The sequence below is a fragment of the Octopus bimaculoides genome, chromosome 12 (assembly GCF_046866305.1).
Source record: "Octopus bimaculoides isolate indiv1 chromosome 12, ASM4686630v1, whole genome shotgun sequence".
In the NCBI taxonomy this organism is placed as follows: Eukaryota; Metazoa; Mollusca; class Cephalopoda; order Octopoda; family Octopodidae; genus Octopus; species Octopus bimaculoides.
In genome coordinates this window covers 8,459-30,491 of record NC_142939.1, presented here as the reverse complement: position 1 = coordinate 30,491, position 22,033 = coordinate 8,459, and the positions used below count along the sequence as shown (strand labels likewise).

At 42.8% G+C, this 22,033-nt stretch overlaps 1 protein-coding gene across 1 annotated transcript; it reads left to right on the top strand.

The window, feature by feature from the left end:
* The first annotated feature begins 5,618 nt into the window (after positions 1-5,618).
* LOC149132938 (uncharacterized) lies at positions 5,619-17,068 on the top strand. The gene is made up of 3 exons (XM_089360659.1): positions 5,619-5,786; positions 6,884-9,600; positions 10,558-17,068. The coding sequence occupies exons 1-2, from the start codon at positions 5,619-5,621 to the stop codon at positions 7,817-7,819; spliced, it is 1,104 nt and encodes a 367-aa protein (XP_089216785.1). The 3' UTR covers positions 7,820-9,600; positions 10,558-17,068.
* Positions 17,069-22,033: the final 4,965 nt, after the last annotated feature.

Sequence of the window (22,033 nt, the reverse complement as noted above, 5' to 3'; positions counted from 1 at the left end):
TGGCTGTCTTGTGCCTCGACTAGAATCGTTGACTGAAGTAGTAGTAGTAGTAGTGACCGTGTTGGTAGTGGTGAGTAGCGGGAGTGACCGTTGGCTGTAATAGCAGCAGTAGCAGAGACCGTTGATCCTAGTAGAGATATTTAGATTTACCTGTCATGCATGAGGATTTACCTGAGATATGTTTTCTACTTACATTTACTGGTATCTGATTGTTGAATGTTTATAACCAAATTCTTTTAATACTGAATGCTCTATTAATATCTGCCAGGATTTTTTAATTCCATTTTTTCTTTTACACACACACACACACACACACACACACACATATATATATTATCATCATTATCATCGTTTAACGACCGCTTTCCATGCTGGCAAGTGTTGGATGGTTTGACATGGAACTGTCCAGACTCCAATTCTACGGTTTGGTGCCCTTCCTAACACCAACCACTTGACACAGTATACTGGATACTTTTACGTGCCACCAGCAGGATCCAATAGACTCAAAGTATATTAATAATAGGAACGCCAATGTGGAGTCAAGAACAGTAGACCCATGTATCAACAGCATGTACCGACTCTCACGAACTTACTGGAGTATCTACAGATTTGTCCTTCCAGTTATGCCTACATCCACACGTACAGACCAAATACACTCAGCATATATGTAAAGTTACACAACGATATATACGCTAGCATACAGTCTATGGTCCACTGTAGATATGTTTGTGTGTACACATACACAGGCATACTCACATATATAAGGCAAAAAATGAAGAGGAAAATATCAGAAGAGTTTAATATTTGTCACAATTGTTTCTAGACTTTTCCACTTTGAACTGCATTACACATAAGTAATTACATGAGTTACATTACATAAGATTTTTCTAATTATACATGGTAGAGAAAAATGTGAGAAATGGTAGCTCATTGGATAGTTACCAAACTCACCTATTATAAATGATATGCAGAAAGGGTATTTATCATTGCTTATATATTCAGAGGAATATATATATTTGATGCTAGCTTTTGAAAAACTCGACAAGAAAGTTATATTGGACTTAAGGACATAGCTTTTGCAAAACAGTCACAGAAATGCAAGAAGTTAATTGAATTATCCTACGATCTTTCTCAGACAAAATAGACGTCGTCAATGAATCATAAGCAGAGTGTTGGTGTATAACCTGGCAGAGATTTGAACGTCTCCATTAACTGTGTCTAAAATTTTGTCATAAAGATGTGGTGCATCTTCTCTCCTGGTGATAAAATTTTTTTTTGTCCATACTCCAAAGTTTAGACAGAAAAATGTAGCAGTAGTGGTAGTGCAAATGTTTGGGCCCAACTTTATAGCCACTGTATATATGTTTGGAACCTGATTTTATGGCCACTATATATATATATATGTTTGGACCCCGACTTTATGGCCAGTGAATATATGTTTGGACCCCGACTTTATGGCCACTATGTAAATGTTTGGACCCCGACTTTATGGTCACTCTGCAAATAATTGGACATCGACTTTATGGTCACAGTGCAAATGCTTGGACCACGAAATTATGGCTACTGTGTAAATGTTTGGACCCCAAGTTTATGGCCACTGTGTAAATGTATGGACCCCGACTTTATGGCCAGTGTGCAAATGTTTTGACCCTGACTTTATGGCCACTGTGGAATTGTGTGGACCCCGACATTATGGCCAGTGTGCAAATGTTTGGACCAAACATTTACACAGTGGCCATAATGTCGGGGTCCACACAATTCCACAGTGATCAACCATTGAACACTGGCCATAAAGTCGGGGACCAATAATTGAAACTGGCCATAAAGTCGGGGTACAAACATTTGCAGTGGCCATAAAGTCAGGGATGGCCAATAAAGTAGGGGTCAAAACATTTGCACACTGGCCATAAAGTCGGGGTCCAAACATTTGCACAGTGGCCATAAAGTCCGGGACCAAAAATTGAACACTGGCCATAAAGTCGGGGACCAAAAATTGCACACTTGCCTTAAAATGGGGTACCAACCATTAAACACTGGCCATAAAGTCGGAGACCAAACATTTGCACACTGGCCATAAAGTCGGAATCCAAACATTTGCACAGTGGGCATAATGTCGGGGACCATGACTTGACCAATGGCCATAAATTCCGGGTCCAAACATTTGCACACTGGCCTTAAAATGGGGACCAATAATAGAACACTGGCCATAAAGTCGGGGTCCAAACATTTGCACACTGGCCATAAAGTCGGGGTCCAAACATTTGCACACTGGCCATAAAGTCGGGATCCAAAAATTTGCAGTGGCCATAAAGTCGGTGACGAAAAATTGAACAATGGCCATAAAGTTGGGGACCAAACATCTGCACATTGGCCATAAAGTCGGGGACCAAAAATTGAGCACTGGCCAATAAAGTCGGGGTCAAAACATTTGCACACTGGCCATAAAGACGGGGTCCAAACATTTGCACAGTGGCCCATAAAGTCAGGGACCAAAAGTTGTACACTGGCCATAAAGTCGGGGAACAACCATTGAACACTGGCCATAAAGTCGGGGAATCAATAATTGAAACTGGCCATAAAGTCAGGGTCCAATAATAGAACGCTGGCCAGTGTTCAATTTTTCGTCCCCGACTTTATTGCCACTTTTCAATTTTTGGTCCCCAGCTTTATGGCCACTATGGAAATGTTTTGACCCCGATTTTATGGCCAGTATGCAAATGTTTGGACCCCGACTTTATGGCCAGTGTTCAATTTTTGGTCCCCTACTTTATGGCCACTATGGAAATGTTTTGACCCCGATTTTATGGCCAGTATGCAAATGTTTGGACCCCGACTTTATGGCCAGCGTTCAATTTTTGGTCCCCTACTTTATGGCCACTATGGAAATGTTTTGACCCCGATTTTATGGCCAGTATGCAAATGTTTGGACCCCGACTTTATGGCCAGTGTTCAATTTTTGGTCCCCGACTTTAAGACCAGATATCAATTTTTGGTCCCCGACTTTATGGCCAGTGTGCAAATGTTTAGACACCGATTTTTATCGCCAGTGTGCAAATGTTTGGACAACGATTAAATTTCCAGAGTGCAAATGTTTAGAACCCGACATTATGGCCAGTGTTCAATTTTTAGTCCCCGTTTTTATGGACAGTGTGCAATTATCTGTCCCCGACTTTATGGCCAAAGTGCGATTTTTGGTACCCGAATTTATTGCCAGTGTTCAATTAGTGGTCCCGATTTTGTGGCCAGTGTACAAATGTTTGGAACCCGATTTTATGGCCAGTGTGCAATTATTCGTCCCCGACTTTATGGCCAGTGTGCAAATGTTTGGTCCCCGTCTTTATGGCCAGTGTGCAATCATTGGTCCCCGACTTTTTGGCCAGTGTGCGATTTTTGGTCCCCGTCTTTATGGCCAATGTGCAATTATTGATCCCCGACTTTATGGCTAGTGTTCAATTTTAGGTCCCCCGTCTTTATGGCCACTATGCTATTTATGGTACCCAACTTTATGGCCAGTGTTCAATTTTTGATCACCGTATTTATGGCCAGTGACCAATTTTTGGTCCCCCATTTTATGGCCAGTGTTCAATTATAGGGCCCCGACTTTATGGCCAGTGTTCAACATTTGGTCCCCGTCTTTATGGCCAATTGGCAATTGTTGGTCCCTGACTTTATGGCCAGTGTTCAATTTTAGGTCCCCGTTTTTATGGCCACAAGCTATTTATGGTCCACGACTTTATGGCCAGTGTTCAACATTTGGTCCCCGTCTTTATGGCCAATGTGCAATTATTGGTCCCCGACTTTATGGCCAGTGTTCAATTTTAGGTCCCCATCTTTATGGCCACTATGCTATTTATGGTCCCCGACGTTATGGCCAGTGTTCCATTTTGGGTCCCCGTCTTTATGGCCAGTGTGCGATTTTTGGTCCCCGACTTTATGGCCAGTGTTCAATTTTAGGTCCCCGTCTTTATGGCCACTATGCGATTTTTAGTCCCCAATTTTATGGCCAGTGTTCAATTATAGGTCCCCGACTTTATGGCCAGTGTTCAACATTTGGTACCCGTCTTTATGGCCAATGTGCAATTATTGGTCCCCGACTTTATGGCCAGTGTTCAATTTTAGGTCCCCGTCTTTATGGCCACTATGCTATTTATGGTCCCCGACTTTATGGCCAGTGTTCAATTTTAGGTCCCCGTCTTTGTGGCCACTATGCGATTTATGGTCCCCGACTTTATGGCCACTGTTCAATTTTAGGTCCCCGTCTTTATGGCCACTATGCTAATATATGGTCCCCGACTTTATGGCCACTGTTCAATTTTAGGTCCCCGTCTTTATGGCCACTATGCTATATATGGTCCCCGACTTTATGGCCAGTGTTCAATTTTAGGTCCCCGTCTTTATGGCCACTATGCGATTTATGTTCCCCGACTTTATGGCCAGTGTTCAATTTTTGGTCCCCGTCTTTATGGTCAGTGTGCGATTTTTGGTCCCCGACTTTATGGCCAGTGTTCAATTTTAGGTCCCCGATTACATGGCCGGTGTACAATTTTTGGTCCCGACTTTATGGCCAGTGTTCAATTTTTGGTCCCCGTCTTTATGGCCAGTGTTCAATTTTAGGTCCCCGTCTTTATGGCCACTATGCTATTTATGGTCACCGACTTTATGGCCAGTGTTCAATTTTTGGTCCACATCTTTATGGCTAGTGTGCGATTTTTGGTCCCCGACTTTATGGCCAGTGTTCAATTTTTGGTCCCCGTCTATATGGCCACTACGTTATTTGTGGTCCCCGACTTTATGGCCAGTGTGCAATGTTTGGTCCCCGTCTTTATGGCCACTATGCTATTTATGGTCCCCGACTTTATGGCCAGTGTTCAATTTTTGGTCCCCGTCTTTATGGCCAATGTGCAATTATTGGTCCCCGACTTTGCCAGTGTTCAATTTTTGGTCCCCGTATTTATGGCCAGTGTGCAATTTTTGGTCCCCCATTTTATGGCCAGTGTTCAATTTTTGGTCCCCCGTCTATATGGCCACTATGTTATTTGTGATCCCCGACTTTATGGCCAGTGTTCAATTTTTGATCCCCGTATTTATGGCCAGTGTGCCATTTTTGGTCCCCGTCTTTATGGCCAATGTGCAATTATTGGTCCCCGACTTTATGGCCAGTGTTCAATTTTAGGTCCCCGTCTTTATGGCCACTATGCTATTTATGGTCTCCGACTTTTTGGCCAGTGTTCAATTTTTGATCCCCGTCTTTATGGCCAATGTGCAATTATTTGTCCCCGACTTTATGGCCAGTGTTCAATTTTAGGTCCCCGTCTTTATGGCCCCTATGCTATTTATGGTCCCCGACTTTATGGCCAGTGTTCAATTTTTGATCCCCGTATTTATGGCCAGTGTGCCATTTTTGGTCCCCGTCTTTATGGCCAATGTGCAATTATTGGTCCCCGACTTCATGGCCAGTGTTCAATTTTAGGTCCCCGTATTTATGGCCAGTGTTCAATTTTTGGTCCCCGACTTTATGGCCAGTGTGCAAATGTTTAGACACCGATTTTTATCGCCAGTGTGCAAATGTTTGGACAACGATTAAATTTCCAGAGTGCAAATGTTTAGAACCCGACATTATGGCCAGTGTTCAATTTTTAGTCCCCGTTTTTATGGACAGTGTGCAATTATCTGTCCCCGACTTTATGGCCAAAGTGCGATTTTTGGTACCCGAATTTATTGCCAGTGTTCAATTAGTGGTCCCGATTTTGTGGCCAGTGTACAAATGTTTGGAACCCGATTTTATGGCCAGTGTGCAATTATTCGTCCCCGACTTTATGGCCAGTGTGCAAATGTTTGGTCCCCGTCTTTATGGCCAGTGTGCAATCATTGGTCCCCGACTTTTTGGCCAGTGTGCGATTTTTGGTCCCCGTCTTTATGGCCAATGTGCAATTATTGATCCCCGACTTTATGGCTAGTGTTCAATTTTAGGTCCCCCGTCTTTATGGCCACTATGCTATTTATGGTACCCGACTTTATGGCCAGTGTTCAATTTTTGATCACCGTATTTATGGCCAGTGACCAATTTTTGGTCCCCCATTTTATGGCCAGTGTTCAATTATAGGGCCCGACTTTATGGCCAGTGTTCAACATTTGGTCCCCGTCTTTATGGCCAATGTGCAATTATTGGTCCCCGACTTTATGGCCAGTGTTCAATTTTAGGTCCCCCGTCTTTATGACCACTATGCTATTTATGGTCCCCGACTTTATGGCCAGTGTTCAATTTTTGGTCCCCGTCTTTATGGCCAATGTGCAATTATTTGTCCCCGACTTTATGGCCAGTGTTCAATTTTAGGTCCCCATGTTTATGGCCACTATGCTATTTATGGTCTCCGACTTTATGGCCAGTGTTCAATTTTTGATCCCCGTATTTATGGCCAGTGTGCAATTTTTGGTCCCCCATTTTATGGCCAGTGTTCAATTATAGGTCCCCGACTTTATGGCCAGTGTTCAACATTTGGTCCCCGTCTTTATGGCCAATGTGCAATTATTGGTCCCCGACTTTATGGCCAGTGTTCAATTTTAGGTCCCCCGTCTTTATGGCCAGTTTGCGATTTTTGGTCCCCGACTTTATGGCCAGTTTTCAATTTTTGGTCCCCGTCTATATGGCCACTATGTTATTTGTGATCCCCGACTTTATGGCCAGTGTTCAATTTTTGATCCCCGTATTTATGGCCAGTGTGCCATTTTTGGTCCCCGTCTTTATGGCCAATGTGCAATTATTGGTCCCCGACTTCATGGCCAGTGTTCAATTTTAGGTCCCCGTATTTATGACCAGTGTGCAAATTTTGGTTCCCCATTTTTTGGCCAGTGTTCAATTATAGGTCCCCGACTTTATGGCCAGTGTTCAACATTTGGTCCCCGTCTTTATGGCCAATGTGCAATTATTGGTCCCCGACTTTATGGCCAGTGTTCAATTTTAGGTCCCCGTCTTTATGGCCAATGTGCAATTATTGGTCCCCGACTTTATGGCCAGTGTTCAATTTTAGGTCCCCGTCTTTATGGCCACTATGCTATTTATGGTCCCCGAATTTATGGCCAGTGTTCAATTTTTGATCCCCGTATTTATGGCCAGTGTGCAATTATTGGTCCCCGACTTTATGGCCAGTGTTCAATTTTAGGTCCCCGTCTTTATGGCCACTATGCTATTTATGGTCCCCGAATTTATGGCCAGTGTTCAATTTTTGATCCCCGTATTTATGGCCAGTGTGCAATTATTGGTCCCCGACTTTATGGCCAGTGTTCAATTTTAGGTCCCCGTCTTTATGGCCACTATGCTATTTATGGTCCCCGACTTTATGGCCAGTGTTCAATTTTTGATCCCCGTATCTATGGCCAGTGTGCAATTTTTGGTCCCCCATTTTATGGCCAGTGTTCAATTATAGGTCCCCGACTTTATGGCCAGTGTTCAACATTTGGTCCCCGTCTTTATGGCCAATGTGCAATTATTGGTCCCCGACTTTATGGCCAGTGTTCTATTTTAGGTCCCCGTCTTTATGGCCACTATGCTATTTATGGTCCCCGACTTTATGGCCAGTGTTACATTTTTGGTCCCCGTCTTTATGGCCAGTGTGCAATTATTGGTCCCCGACTTTATGGCCAGTGTTCAATTTTAGGTCCCCGTCTTTATGGCCACTATGCTATTTATGGTCCCCGACTTTATGGCCAGTGTTCAATTTTTGGTCCCCGTCTTTATGGCCAGTGTGCAATTTTTGGTCCCCCATTTTATGGCCAGTGTTCAATTTTGGTCCCCCATTTTATGGCCAGTGTTCAATTATAGGTCCCCGTCTTTATGGCCGCTGTGCGTTTCATGGTCCCCGACTTCATGGCCAGTGTTCAAGTTTTGGTCCCCGTCTTTATGGCCAGTGTGCGATTTTTGGTCCCCGACTTTATGGCCAGTGTACAATGTTCGGTCCCCGTCTTTATGGCCGGTGTGCAATTTTTTAGCCTCCACTTTATGGCCAGTGTTCAATTTTAGGTCCCCGTCTTTATGGCCACTATGCTATTTATGGTCCCCGACTTTATGGTTAGTGTTCAATTTTTGGTCCCCGTCTTTATGGCCAGTGTTCAATTATAGGTCCCCGACTTTATGGCCAGTGTTCAATTTTGGTCCCCGTCTTTATGGCCAGTGTACAATTATTCGTCCCCGACTTTATGGCCATTGTTGATTTCTTGTCCCCAACTTTATGGCCAGTGTTCAACTTTAGGTCCCCGTCTTTATGGCCAGTGTACAATTTTTGGTCCCCGACTTTATTGCCCGTGTGCGATTTTTTGTCCCCCGTTTTATGGCCAGTGTTCAATTATAGGTCCTCGACTTTATGGCCAGTGTTCAATATTTGGTCTCCGTCTTTATGGCCAGTGTGCAACTATTCGTCCCCGACTTTATGGCCTGTGTGCGATTTGTGGTCCCCGTCTATATGGCCAGAGTGCAATTATTCCTCCCCGACTTTATGGCCAGTGTTGAATTTCTGGTCCCCTACTTTATGGCCAGTGTTCGGAGCAGTAACTACGTGCCTAGGGCCGCTAGTAATTGCCTGGGGCCATATGCACGTTCTTTGGGCCGTAATTACGAGCGCGGGACCGTAAGTATGTGCCTGGAGCCGCAGATATGTGCCCGGAGCTGTAAGTACGTGCTCAGGGCCGTGAGTACGTGCCCAGCGACGCAAGAACGTGCCTGGCGCCGCAAGAACGTGTCTAGGGCTGCTGCCAGAAGCTGCTTAGAGACGCAAGAACGTGTTCGGGGCAGTCACTACCTGGGGCCGCAAGTAAGTTACTGGGGCCGTCTGTACGTGCCTGGGGCCGTAAGTACGAATCCGGGGCAGTAAGTACGTGTCCGGCACGGCAAGAACGTGCCTGGAGCCGCAAGAACGTGCACCCTACTGGCTATGGAAACAGGCTAATGTCTGTTCCCCCTGATCAGAAAGATAGTCCATTGCTGGGAAATCTATTTACAATTGAGCGGACTGCAGCAATATGAAATTCGGTGTTTTGCTCAAGAATACAATGTACTGCTCAGTATGGGAATTGAACCCACAATCTAGCCACTGTGAGTGCAACACCCTAACCACTAGGCTCCATACCTTCACACACACACACACACACACACACACACATGTATACATATCCATAGACGTACATATGTATGGCGATCATTTTTATATCTGTTTTCCATGCTAGCATGGGTGCGATGTATATATATTTGATGATTTTTGTTATTTACTTCTAGATCCTATTCATGTCTTTAACCCTTACCTATTGCTCAAGTAAGGGATCTCTTATTTCAATGGTTTATTCATTAACAGGGGAAATGATAACAATCTAATCGCTCATAGCTAAAAAATTGTCAGAGACAGCAAATGTAAACACGAAATATTTGAGCAGAAGTTGTAATTAAGGCGTAAGTGAGAGAATGTTTCAGTTCTGTCAAGTGTCTGTTACGGAAGTGAGGATCAGATCATGCGTAATGGTGAGCGGAAGAGGTCAGAGGGCAACTGGGTATCATGGAAACTGAACGTATTTGCAACGAAGAGAAGAAAACCTTCCCCTCCAGATTGTCGACAGGTAAGAAGAAAAGCTCATTTCTCCTTGTTTTTTTAATGTCAACCCTCCTGTTTCTTAATTTCCCCTTCATACCACAACACACACGCTTTTGTGAGAAGCAGAGTAATGTTTATAATCCGTATTTAACTTATACTGAAAAACAAAAACAAAACAAGAATACATTCTGGCATTTTAAATGAAGATTTCCAAGAGTCTCTTCTTCACAGTTCATTTAATCTACCAAAACCTCGCCCTTGCCTCAGCCTCCTATCATCTTTTCATTTGTCTTATTTCTTTCATCATTTTTCAACGACGACTCCGGTCTGTGTCTGTTTTTATGTATTTATGCGTTATAGATATAACGAAATCATGCCAGCAATGTCTCATTTTAAACTAGAAGAAAAAAAATGCCTTACAGATCTATTCTCACCTGCTTCAGGTGTATATGTAAAATGCAGAAAACAATCGAAGTTTTATGCATCAAATGCATCTATTTTCAGTGCATCTGTTCGAGTTTAGTTGATACAACAGAGACAATGCTTTTATGAATTTCATAAAATGCGTTAAGGCAGTAATTATTATATTGTCTAATTTAAACTCGAAGAATGTTTTGCGGATTTTACACAATCCATAAATACACAAAAACAAAAAAGAAAAAAAAAACATCCAAAGCTTTATTATTTTTTGTTGTTGTTATTTCATTTCCACACAGCAGAAATGTTAGAAGGTAAGTTTCTATTTAAAAACCTGATATATATATATAAAAAAAAAAGTCTCACATTTTATGAATCTTCTAACCCTACCCCCCACTTCTGTTAAACTTTAAATCACTGTGAAATAGGAAGTTAGTATTGTAGAACAAAGATCAGTTTGATCAGATATGTTGGTATCAAAATGGTGTAGAGTTTCTTTTTCTTTTCTTTTTTTCTTTTGTTGGTTTGTAATATTTTAAGCCACTTCACTGAATTTCCTTTGCAGATTCATAGCTTGTTGAGAGCCTCCGAGAAATGTGCTGTTGGTCAGACCAAACTCAAACGAGTGCTCATCTCCATAGCCGGTGTGTCCACACTTGTTCTCAAAGGAAATTCCGAGTTGACTGCAGAGACCTGCAATGGCTGCTAATATTTTTAGAGATTTAGGACGATTTTGTCTCTTGATATTTGTGTTATTTTTTAGTCCTGTATCTATTTTGTCCTTGTCTGCATGAGTGGCTCTGTGGTTAAGAAGTTTGCTTCACAACCACATGGGCTGACCAAAACTTTCAGAGTGGATTTGCTAGATGGAAACTGAAAAAAACTCATATATATGTGTGTGTGTGTGTGTGTATATATATATATATATGTATATAGATATAGATACACACACACACACGTGTGATTATGTACAAGGAGTGAGAGTGAACGAGTAGACAGGCATGAAGAAGCATTGGAGATTGATTTGCAGTGCTGCTCATGGGGGTTAATTGATGATGGTGACTTTGCATGTGGTGTCCCCCCCCCCACCTCCACTGGTACCAAGACCACCATCATTCACCCTAATTTCAAAATGTTTTTAAAACTTGCGTATATGCGCACGGCCTGTTATTAATTATGGGTTGAATGACATCACGTAGAGTGATTTCTTTATTACCCACAAGGGGGCCAGTGGGGACATATAACAATTAGAAAAATAAAAAACTTATGATATAAATGAATGATAATGAAAATGAGCTACTTTATTTCATTATATTGGCTATGAAAGCCGTACATAGATGGAGTAGCTGCGGGCTGGACAAAGACATTGATGAGATGAATGATGAACACGATGATATTAATGGGAGAAGGCAGAAGTCACCCACCGAACTCTGCTTCTCTAAAATATTGTTCTTTTATAATTTACATATTTGAGGCAATAAACCTCTTAGCACAGTTTCTTATTGGACTCAAGCTCCTTACAATGAGGTACTAAGCCTCTTACTGCAGACGACACCATGTCCTTAAAATGAAGCACTTGCCTCTTACAACTCTTCTCATGGGCCACATGCACCTTCAGTATGAGGCACTCATCCTCTTACAATCTTCCGACCCGAAGTGCCACTTAGGCACTCCAACAGTGCCATGATCGGAAGCACAATATATCCACAGGGAAGGAGTTCATTCAGGCTATGTCTCCTCCCTTGACAAACCCTGTAAAAAAGCTCTCCCAACGCCTCCTCTCACCTTCTGGAGAAAACCAAATATTGTTCCTCCATTTGTTCGAGGCTACAACTTCCTCCGTCGGTGGCACAATTCCCACCGATGGGACTTTGGAACATGCCAGCAGTGTGTATTAGCAATCATTTTGTTTGGCCAGGACATACATTCATGGGTTACTCTGTTTCTCTGGCACGAAAAGAGTCTTGTAAAACCAGTAGAGATGTCACGGCAAATGTATTGGAATCAACTGAAATTGCAATGCAGAAGAATTTGATTTACCTGTTTCCAAAGCAGACCCTGAGCAGTTTAAGGGGGCCTTTCGTCAAACGATGCTGTTGGGAGGCATTGACCTGCCCCTGCAGGTGCCAAGTTGCAAGCCCGACTGATTTAGGCTGGTTGACTTTTGCCCCTGCCACTGCTTCATATTTTTTTAATGGGGTCTTCTTCACGAGGTCGCTGCCCTTCATCAGACACGAGGATGGTGACTTCATCCACATATGCTGTTGCTCCCTTACCATAACGTAGATCATGCGGTCTTCCCCCACAGTCCCCAACCTCCTCAGCAGTGGCTCAAGGGCTAATACATGCAGAAGCAGCAAGAGGGGGCAGCCTTGGCAAATTTAATGCTTGATTGCGAATGGCTTTGAGAAGAGACCGTTCACCTGGATGACTGATTCGATCAATGATATACATAGCATTGATCCAGCCATGGAAAGTTGAGCCCAGTCTGACCCCCACCAGATACCGATGGTCAACCGTATCGAATGCTGTAGACTGGTCTAAATTCACCAGTGCCCCACCCTTGCCAGGAATTTTTCCTACCTGCTCTATGGTGTAGTAAATGAGGTGAAGGTTGTCGTAGCAACTGGAAAAAGGGATCTGCTTGCATCATGATGACAAGATGCTGTAAGGAAAGTATTTCCCAGCAGCGAAAGACCAGACCTGAGTCAATCAGAAACAGCCAGAATCATCTTCCTTAAACATTGCTGGATAAAATTTGCGAAGTTGAGGCAGAAATCTAGGGCAGTGAAAGATGAAACATTGGTAAAAAAATGAAGCCAAGAAAGTGATGCAGTTGTTGGTGTGGGTCAATGAAGGCAGGTCCTTAGGAGTCACAGTTTTGGTAGGGTGCCATCTTCTTTGTTTGTTTTACTATCGACTCTCAGTCTGCTGAGGGGTAATGTTGTAAAACGTGATAAATCTTTTTTGAATACTTCAAAGGTTAATCCCAAATAAGGGAGCCAAACTATTAAAGGAGTCTCAATATGGTAGAGGTCTGATGGATTTAATTGGTGAATCCTCTTCAATTCACAATTTACCATCTTAACATCATCATCATCATCATCATCATCGTTTAACGTCCGCTTTCCATGCTAGCATGGGTTGGACGATTTGACTGAGGACTGGTGAAACCGGATGGCAACACCAGGCTCCAGTCTGATTTGGCAGAGTTTCTACAGCTGGATGCCCTTCCTAACGCCAACCACTCAGAGAGTGTAGTGGGTGCTTTTACGTGTCACCCGCACGAAAACGGCCACGCTCGAAATGGTGTCTTTTATGTGCCACCCGCACAAGCCAGTCCAGGGGCACTGGCAACGATCTCGCTCGAAAATCCTACAGGAGCCAGTCAGGCGGTACTGGCAACGGCCACGCTCAAAATGGTGCATCTCATGTGCCAACCGCACAAGAACCAGTCCAGGGGCACTGGCAACGATCTTACTTGGCTTGCCGGGTCTTCTCATGCACAGCCCATTTCCAAAGGTCTCGGTCCGTAGTCATCGCCTCGGTGAGGCCCAATGTACGAAGGTCTTGCCTCACCACCTCAGCCCAGGTCTTCCTGGGCCTACCTCTTCCACGGGTTCCCTCAACTGTTAGGGTGTGGCACTTTTTCACGCAGCTATCCTCCTCCATTCTCACCACATGTCCATACCAGCGCAATCGTCTCTCTTGCACGCCACAACTGATGCTTCTAATGTTCAGCTTTTCTCTCAAGATACTTACACTCTGACGGGTATTCACATTGACATTACACATCCAACGGAGCATACTGGCTTCATTCCTTGCGAGCTTACGTATGTCCTCAGCAGTTACAGCCCATGTTTCACTGCCATGTAGCATGGTTGTTCGTACGCATGCGTCATACAGTCTGCCTTTTACTCTGAGTGAGAGTCCCTTTGTCGCCAGCAGGGGTAAGAGCTCTCTAAACTTTGCCCAGGCTATTCTTATTCTAGCAGCTACACTTTCAGCGCACCCACCCCCACTACTAACTTGGTCGCCCAGATAGCGGAAGCTATCGACTACCTCTAGTTTTTCACCCTGGAATGAGATAGAAGTTGTTTCCTGTTTGTTTGCAGTCTTTATTGCACCTGAACATCTGCCACAAACAAAAACTAACTTGCTAGTTAACCTGCCTTTGATGTTGCTGCACCTCTTATGTGTCCATAGCTTGCACCGGGTACATCTTATAGAGTTACTACCTACTCCTTTTCTACATACTGAGCAGGGCCATCTACCTGAAGGGGTTTGTGTTTTATCTACCTTCCTACTTATTAGGATTTTGGTTTTAGCTAGGTTGACTCTAAGGCCCTTCAATTCTAGACCTTGCTTCCACACCTGAAACTTCTCCTCTAGTTCTGATAGTGACTCCGCAATTAGGGCAAGGTCATCAGCATAGAGGAGCTCCCAGGGGCAGCCTGTCTTGAACTCCTCTGTGATTGCCTGGAGGACTATGGTAAATAATAGGGGGCTGAGGACGGAACCTTGGTGGACCCCTACCTCTACCCGGAATTCATTGCTGTATTCATTTCCAACCCTCACCTTACTGGCAGCATCTCTGTACATGGCTCGCACAGCTCTCACTAACCATTCTTCTATCCCAAGTTTCCTCATTGACCACCAGATAAGGGATCGGGGGACCCTGTCAAAGGCTTTCTCCATGTCAACGAAAGCCAGGTACAGAGGTTTATCCTTAGCTAGGTATTTCTCCTGCAACTGTCTCACTAGAAATAAGGCATCAGTAGTGCTTTTACCTGGCACGAACCCAAACTGCATCTCATCTAAATTGATTCGCTCCCTAATTAGTTGGGCTATGACCCTCTCTGTAACTTTCATAACCTGATCTAACAGCTTGATGCCTCTGTAATTATTTGTATCTAAAGCGTCCCCTTTACCTTTGTAGCAGTTGACTATGATGCTGCTACACCAGTCATAGGGTATGACTCCTTCGTGTATCACCTGGTTCGTAATACGGGTGACTAGGCTATAGCCAACACTGCCAGATATTTTGAGCATCTCTGCAGTGATTCCTGATGGGCCGGGGGCTTTCCCGGTCTTCATACTCTTAATTGCTTTATCTACCCTGGTGCTATCAACTCGGATAGCTGGTCCCTCTATTGGGTCGACATAAGGCAGGCTCTCTTTCTCCCATTCATTCTCTTTATTAAGCAATCTATCGTAGTGGCATCTCCAGACCTCTTTCTTTGCATCCTCATTTAATGCAAGCGTACCATCATCCATGCGAACACATTTCTCTCCTACAACATCACTATTCTCTCTCCTACACTGTCTTGCAACACGAAATACCTCGAGTCTTTGGTCCTCACGGCGCAGAACATTGGCAAATCTTTCCTTATCTGCTTCCCCTCTGGCTAAATAAACCTGTCGCCTAGCCTCCCTTCTGGCACATTGGTACAAATTGGGCCATGTGGCTCTGGGTTCTTTAAATTTAAGAATTCCTTCTGGCTGAAGGAATTTAATCCTGGGTCTCTGTTTAGTGAAGTTGCGCCTGAGAATAAAGAGTAGCAACATTTACACAGACCCCACTTCTTTGTCTAATGATAAACATTCAAATGCAGTGAAACACTCAGTTTCTTTTAGTGATTTGTGTATCCGTTTTTTTGGATTACAACTTAGAAACCATTTGCATAGAATTTGGTAGCTCTGTCTTACAATGTCGAAGGGATAGTTATGCTTGATAATTTCCAGGTCAATAGTTTTAATTCCTAAGAAAATACCAGCTTGCTACCAATTACTTCCTAACTGATGTGCCACCTTCAGGAGATGCTTCTCTTCCAGGTTTTGAGAACCAACTTACTGGGATAGAACCTCTAATGGTTGTGAATCAGTCTGTACTTTCTTGTCCTCAACCTTTGCAGATTCAACTGTCTGTGATGTCGTCAGGACCTCCTCCATACACGTTGGAGTCTCAACTGCCACTGTTTGAACTTGCTTCTCTTCAATCTTTGGAGTCTCAACTTGCTATGGTTTCTTTTCTGATGTAGGTGCCAACGTGGGATTCTTATAAGTAGTTGGCACCCTAGACATCATTTCAGAGGAATTTTGGAAAAGCATTCCCCACAAATCACAACATGACCACAGGGATAGAATTTCATGTTGTATTTCTTTACTTCACACAACCTACATGGTGCCTGTGCTGTGAATAATAGCTTTAATTTTTCTTTCAACTTTGCATTTTTAAGTGGAGTTAATTCTCTTGCTTTTAAAGTAAAAATTTCCACTCTCGTGGACTAGATAACTAGCAACCACCACACCAGAGAGCCTTTCTCTATTTCGCATGTTGAGCTTCATGCAGTACTTAACTAAAATGGTCAAGTGTTCCTCCTCAGAATGAAACACTTTCTTTACAGCAAGGTGCAGACAATTGTTGCCTTCTTTGTTCACAGCGTTTACGTCTGCACAAAAAAACTTCTTTTAAAAAAAATGAGATTTTTAAATCCACACCATACCTAATATCACTTTTAAATGTCAAGTCATACCCTAATTCAAACACAACTATGCTTTCCCATTGAACACCTCTTAAACTTCCTATGAGAAAGAATCACTTTGTGCTGATAGAAGTAAATGAGAAAGAGTTATTATATATTATTATTATTCATAATTTACATTTGTTTTCTTATGGTAATCATAAATATAATAGAAAATAGCACAAATAAATAAATAGTTGATATACTGGAAATTCTTTCTTTCGAATATGTAGAGGCATATTTATATAATAAATATTGATCTACGTTATAATTGTTTTTTTTATGTGTTTTAACTTTGTTTTTTTTTATGTATTTGAATTCTCATTGCAAATACTCTTAAACATACGGATTTCGAACCAATATTTTGTGATTTAGCATTCCTTGAACATAGAATTTCATGTGTCTTTTTGAAATATTGTACTCAAGTGGCTTATGTACAGAGATATGTATTGTTTATCAATCAAATATTGTATATAAGTCAAAACAAATTGTTGGCTTTGTCTTTTTCAAAAAATTTTATATTATAATGTAAATAAATTGTTAGATTGTCAATTGTATTTTTCTATTTAATTTATTATTTGTAATTTATACTCCTATGTCTGTGGTATTCAACTGCTGTATCTGTGAACTGGATGTTTTACACTCCATATAATTTTTTTTTCTTTTGTTACATTATATATATATATACACACACACACACGTAAAAAGAACCCTTCATGTGTTGCCTGACTGTTTCCATGCCAGTGGCAAGGAAAAAGCATTCTAGCGTGGTCGTTGCCAGTGCTGCCTGACTGGCTCCTGTGCCAGTGGAATATAAAAAGCACCCACTACACTCTCATAGTGGTTCATGTTAGAAAGGGCATCCAGCCGTAGAAACCTTGCCAGATGAGATTGGAGCCTGGTGCAGCCTCTTGGCTTGCCAGCCCTCAGTCAAACCATCCAACCGACTCAGTGAGAACAAAGTCTGGCTGACCAGCTAGAACCTTGGCCAGAGGGAAAAATGAAGTTTACTATCAGCAACTGTGAGACAACGTCCCACAACCCTACGAGCTCTAATTCTCTTCTCTTACAACATCATTCTATCTCTCTCTGTAGTTACTACTAAACAATGAAATAGGACACAAGCACAAACTTTACTTCGCATGCTTTTGGATCTTTCAGAACCTGTCCGTCGAGGCAAGGTATTGTAACATAATGGTAAACAAACACTTCCTTAAAACTTCAAGCATTGTTCATCTTTCACATCCTACAACTTGCCATTATAACAACAAACTCTGACATTTCATAATATTGTGTCCCTAATCAAACCTTACCCTTTACGACTGGTAACTACACAAATTATTATCGTTACATATATATATATATATATATATATATATATATATATATATATATATATATACATACACGCACACACATACACCTTACAAACTGATTGGCGGCAAGAAGGGCATCCAACTGTAGAATAAAACCACAAATGAACCCATTAGCTTGCTTACCAACCACACGGTTCCGGGTTCATTCCCTCTGCGTGGCACCTTGGGCAAGTGTCTTCTACTATAGCCTCGGGCCCACCAAAGCCTTGTGAGTGGATTTGGTAGACGGAAACTGAAAGAAGCCCGTCGTATATATATATATATAATCATCATCATCATCATCATCGTTTAACGTCCGCTTTCCATGCTAGCATGGGTTGGACTATTTGACTGAGGACTGGTGAAACCGGATGGCAGCACCAGGATCCAATCTAATTTGGCAGAGTTTCTACAGCTGGATGCCCTTCCTAACGCCAACCACTCAGAGAGTGTAGTGGGTGCTTTTACGTGTCACCCGCACGAAGGCCAGTCAGGCGGTACTGGCAACGGCCACACTCAAAATGGTGCATCTTATGTGCCACCCGCACAAGAGCCAGTCCAGGGGGCACTGGCAATGATCTCACTTGGCTTGCCGGGTCTTCTCACGCACAGCACATTTCCAAAGGTCTCGGTCAGTAGTCATCGCATCAGTGAGGCCCAATGTTCGAAGGTCTTGCCTCACCACCTCAGCCCAGGTCTTCCTGCGCCTACCTCTTCCACGGGTTCCCTCAACTGTTAGGGTGTGGCACTTTATCACGCAGCTATCCTCATCCATCCTCACCACATGTCCATACCAGCGCAATCGTCTCTCTTGCACACTACAACTGATACTTCTTATGTTCAGCTTTTCTCTCAAGATACTTACACTCTGACGGGTATGCACACTGACATTACACATCCAACGGAGCATACTGGCTTCATTCCTTGCGAGCTTACACATGTCCTCAGCAGTTACAGCCCATGTTTCACTGCCTTGTAGCATGGCTGTTCGTACACATGCATCATACAGTGTGCCTTTTACTCTGAGTGAGAGTCCCTTTGTCGCCAGCAGAGGTAAGAGCTCTCTAAACTTTGCCCAGGCTTTTCTTATTCTAGCAGCTACACTTTCAGCGCACCCACCCCCACTATTAACTTGGTCACCCAGATAGCGGAAGCTATCAACTACCTCTAGTTTTTCTCCCTGGAATGAGATAGAAGTTGTTTCTTGTTTGTTTACAGTGTTTATTGCACCTGAACATCTGCCACATACAAAAACTAACTTCCTAGTTAACCTGCCTTTGATATTGCTGCACCTCTTATGTGTCCATAGCTTGCACCTGGTACATCTTATAGAGTTACTACCTACTCCTTTTCTACATACTGAGCAGGGCCATCTATCTGAAGGAGTTTGTGTTTTATCTACCTTCCTACTTACTAGGATTTTGGTTTTAGCTAGGTTGACTCTAAGGCCCTTCGATTCTAGTCCTTGCTTCCACACCTGAAACTTCTCCTCTAGTTCTGATAGTGACTCCGCAATTAGTGCAAGGCCATCAGCATAGAGGAGCTCCCAGGGGCAACCTGTCTTGAATTCCTCTGTGATCGCCTGGAGGACTATGATAAATAGGAGGGGGCTGAGGACGGACCCTTGGTGGACCCCTACCTCTACCCGGAATTCATTACTGTACTCATTTCCAACCCTCACCTTACTTGCAGCATCTCTGTACATGGCTCGCACAGCTCTCACTAACCATTCTTCTATCCCAAGTTTCCGCATTGACCACCAGATAAGGGATCAGGGGACCCTGTCAAAGGCTTTCTCCATGTCAACGAAAGCCAGGTACAGAGGTTTATCCTTGGCTAGGTATTTCTCCTGCAGCTGTCTTACTAGAAATATGGCATCAGTGGTGCTTTTACCTGGCACGAACCCAAACTGCATCTCATCTAAATTGATTTGCTCCCTAATTAGTTGGGCTATGACCCTCTCCGTAACTCTCATAACCTGATCTAACAGCTTGATGTCTCTGTAATTATTAGTGTCTAAAGCATCACCTTTACCTTTGTAGCAGTTTACTATGGTGCTGCTACACCAGTCATTGGGTATGACTCCTTAGTTTAACACCTGGTTCGTAATACGGGTGACTAGGCTGTAGCCAACACTGCCAGATATTTTGAGCATCTCTGCAGTGATTCTTGATGGGCCGGGGGCTTTCCCTGTCTTCATACTCTTAATTGCTTTATTTATCTAATCTGGTGCTATCAACTCGGATAGCTGGTCCCTCTGTTGGGTCGACATACGGCAGGCTCTCTTTCTCCCATTCATTCTCTTTATTAAGCAATCTATCGTAGTGGCATCTCCAGACCTCTTTCTTTGCAGCCTCATTTAGTGCAAGATCTCTCTCTGTAGTTACTACTAAACAATGAAAGAGGACACAAACACAAACTTTACTTTGCATGCTTTTGGATCTTTCAGAACCTGTCCGTCGAGGCAATGTATTGTAACATAATGGTAAACAAACACGTCCTTAAAACTTCAAGCATTGTTCATCTTTCACATCCTACAACTTGCCAGTATAACAACAAATTTTTATCATCAAAACCGCTGACTCTGACATTTCATAATATTGTGTCCCTAATCAAACCTTACCCTTTACGACTGGTAACTACACAAATCATTATCGTTACATATATACATATATATATACACGCACACACATACACCTTACAAACTGATTGGCGGCAAGAAGGGCATCCAACTGTAGAATCAAACCACAAATGAACCCATTAGCTTGCTTACCAACCACACGGTTCCAGGTTCATTCCCTCTGCGTGGCACCTTGGGCAAGTGTCTTCTACTATAACCTCGAGCCCACCAAAGCCTTGTGAGTGGATTTGGTAGAAGGAAACTGAAAGAAGCCCGTCGTATATATATGTATGTATATATATATATATATATATATATATATATATATATATATACATATATATATGTGTGTGTGTGTATGTTCGTGTGTCTGCGTTTGTCCCCCAACATCGTTTGACAACCGATGCTGGTGTGTTTACGTCCCCGTAACTTAGCGGTTCGGCAAAAAGCGACTGATAGGATAAGTACTAGGCTTACAAAGAATAAGTCCTGGGGTCGATTTGCTCGCCTACAAGGCAGTGCTCCAGCATGGCCGCAGTTGAATGACTGAAACAGGTAAAAGAGAGTAAAGATTATATATATATATATATATACATATATATATATATATATATATCTGCCTATCTGTCTGTCAGTCCAACCCCCTATCTATCTGTCTGACTGTCCGTCAGTACACCCATCTGTCTGTCTATCTGTCGGCCGTTTGTTACGTTGACTTCCGTAAGCTGAAGTCATTTTTCTCTGTTAAAAAGCTGCCCAACAACTTTTGCCTGGCCTCAAGCGAGGCTTTCACCCTTTAAAGGGTGAATTTTCGAATTTTAAAACATTTCATAAATATGTCTTTCATCTGTCTAGAAAAATGGACAGCCTTTCTAAGACTGCCAAGTGTTTCGGTCTTTAAATTAAAATTGGGATTTCCACCATTGCCGCCGACGAGGAAGACTTCAAATAACACTCAACACATTGAGACACTGTCACACTCACCCTTTTGAATAAGCACAATACACATACTGATACAAGTGGGAAGGGGAGGCAGAAACAACGAAGACACTGATGCACTCACGCACGCATGCACGCACATTTGAACAACAATCCGCATACTGATACAAGTGGGAAGGGGAGGCAGAAACAACGAAGACACTGATGAAACAACGAGCAGCAGGGCAACCCCGACTATCACTTCTCCTCTCACCACTACTCTCACTTCCGTCCTGAAAACTGCCATCACCGAACAACAAACAATGTCACGGACAAACTAAATGATTTTGCTTCTGTTTTAAAGCAAAAGAAATATTTAAAGTCCTTCTCAAAGGAAGAACTTCTACAATGTAAACAATTATTATACAAAGAAGACAAAACCATTAAACTGAACACCTCACACAGCATTTTGTAAGACATCTCCACCCCAAAAAACCCCCATTATTTACAAAACCCTGAACATAAAAAATAAAATATTAGAAGGGGCCACTTAAGAAACAGTTGGGAAATGTGTACAGGCCATAATGAGCATTCAAAACATATATTGCAAGAGTGTAAAGATTT

Coding starts and splice junctions, on each gene's coding strand:
- LOC149132938 (XM_089360659.1), top strand. CDS start 5,619: ATGGCCAGTGTTCAATTTTTAGTCCCCGTTTTTATGGACAGTGTGCAA. Junction 5,787..6,883: donor GTTTGGAACCCGATTTTATG/GCCAGTGTGCAA, acceptor CTTTATGGCCAG/TGTTCAACATTTGGTCCCCG.